The sequence below is a fragment of the Mobula hypostoma genome, chromosome 2, assembly GCF_963921235.1.
Source record: "Mobula hypostoma chromosome 2, sMobHyp1.1, whole genome shotgun sequence".
NCBI lineage: Eukaryota > Metazoa > Chordata > Chondrichthyes > Myliobatiformes > Myliobatidae > Mobula > Mobula hypostoma.
In genome coordinates, this window is record NC_086098.1 from 149,534,760 (window position 1) to 149,536,928 (window position 2,169).

Here is a 2,169-nt window from a genome sequence, read left to right on the forward strand (position 1 = left end):
CAGGGAGAAGATTCTTGGGAAACTGAAAGGTCTGATGGTTGACCTGTCATCCGGGCAACATCCCAGGGTTCAGAAAGAGGAGGCTGAAGGGACTGTGGAGACATTAGTAATGATCTTTCAAGAATCAATTGATTCTGGCATGGTTCCAGAGGAATGAAAATTACAAATATCACTCCATTCTTCAAGAAGGGAGAGAGGCAGAAGAAAGGAAATGAGGAAAAACTTGCTGACAAATCTGTTGGAATTCTTTTCACAAAATTTCCATTTATTTTTTTCTTGCATAGCTGTAAGTAAAATGTCAGTTCATATTCCCTGTAACACACATCAAAGTTGCTGGTGAACGCAGCAGGCCAGGCAGCATCTCCAGGAAGAGGAACAGTCGACGTTTCAGGCCGAGACCCTTCGTCAGGACTAACTGAAGGAAGAGTTAGTAAGAGATTTGAAAGTGGGAGGGGGAGGGGGAGATCCAAAATGATAGGAGAAAGTTGAAGAGCTGAAGAAATTACAGATGGGGAGCAGTGAGAGATGGTTTCACTGAACTCCCGTCGAAGAGAGGATCTAAACTTCTTCGGTGTAGGCATCACCGGAAGAGGCTTCGCAGTAGTGAATCTGCAGAATTCCTGTTATTTACATTTTTAAATCTGCAGAATTCCTGTTGTTTGCGTTTTTAAATCTGCAGAATTCCTGTTGTTTGCGTTTTTAAAATTCACTACTGCGAAGCCTCTTCCAGTGATGCCTACACCTATGAAGTTTAGATCCTCTCTTCAACGGGAGTTCAGTGAAACCATCTCTCACTGCTCCCCATCTGTAATTTCTTCGAATCTTCAACTTTCTCCTATCATTTTGGATCTCCCCTCCCCCTCCCACTTTCAAATCTCTTACTAACTTTTCCTTCAGTTAGTCCTGATGAAGGGTCTCGGCCCGAAACATCGACTGTACCTCTTCCTAGAGATGCTGCCTGGCCTGCTGCATTCACCAGCAACTTTGATGTGTGTTGCTTGAACTTCCAGCATCTGCAGAATTCCTGTTGTTGTTTGCGTCATATTCCCTGCACTGGTATTTTCCACTTCTAAATTATTGCTAATTTTTGTCCCTCAAAGAAAAGAATTCCAAATAATTTGGTTGCATACTCTTTAAAAGGAGAAGAAGTTGGATTGGAGAAGGAAGGGTTGTGTCAGAAATAGAGGCTGCGACAAGCACCTGATAAAGTGGCTTTGATCCTGGAACTGAATATTTATTGTGTCATTTTACTTCATGTTCTCAATCATGACAGCGATCCCTTGGCCACTTCCAATGCACTCGGAACCCACTGCATGTTTTCCTCCCCGGCGCCTGAGCTCATAAACCAGATGTGCTGTTATCCTGGTTCCTGATGCCCCCAGAGGGTGTCCTAATGCAATAGCGCCTCCATTTACATTGGTGTTTTCAGGATCCAAGTTCAGAGCCTTCTGCACGGACAAGAACTGAGGGGCAAATGCTTCATTGACCTCTACTAGATCCATGTCTTTCAAGGATAATCCTGCTTTCTTCAGAACCCCATTGATTGCAGGTACGGGACCAATTCCCATAATGCTTGGATCACACCCACTTGCATGGTAAGCCACTACTCTGGCCATTGGCGTGAAATTCTGCTTGTGAACTGCCTCTTCACTTGATATTATCACTGCAGCAGCTCCATCACACACTCCTGAGGTATTTGCTGCTGTGATAGGGCCATTTTCCTTGAACACAGTTGGTAGCTTGGCCATCTGTTCTGCTGTGGTCTGAGGTCTGGGGTGCTCGTCCTGTGCTAAAGCCTTCTTTCCTTTCTTGGTTTTCACATCAATGGGAGAATTTGAAGAAATAACAAGCAGGATAGATGAAGGAGAATTGGTGGATGTTATATATTTGGATTTTCAGAAGGCTTTTGACAAGGTGCCACACAGGTTGCTTAACAAGTTAAGAGCCCATGGACTTATAGGAAACATACTAGCCTAGATAGGGCATTGGGTTATTGGCAGGAGGCAAAGAGTGAGGATAAAGAGAGCCTTTTCTGCTTGGCTGCGGGTGACTAGTGGTGTTCCACAGGGGTTTGTGTTGGGGCCAATTCTTTCTACGTTATATGACAACGATTTGGATCATGGAATTGACGGCTTTGTGACCAAGTTTGCGGACGATACGAAGATAGGT

The 2,169-nt window shown here is 44.4% G+C and overlaps 1 protein-coding gene across 1 annotated transcript; it reads right to left on the bottom strand.

Moving 5' to 3' along the window:
• Positions 1-1,247: 1,247 nt before the first annotated feature.
• On the bottom strand, positions 1,248-1,829 carry LOC134357524 (3-ketoacyl-CoA thiolase, mitochondrial-like; the record flags this gene model as incomplete). Its single annotated transcript, XM_063069145.1, has 1 exon — positions 1,248-1,829. A coding segment is annotated over one exon (582 nt), but the record flags the coding sequence as incomplete, so codon positions are not given.
• Between the last annotated feature and the right edge of the window lie 340 nt (positions 1,830-2,169).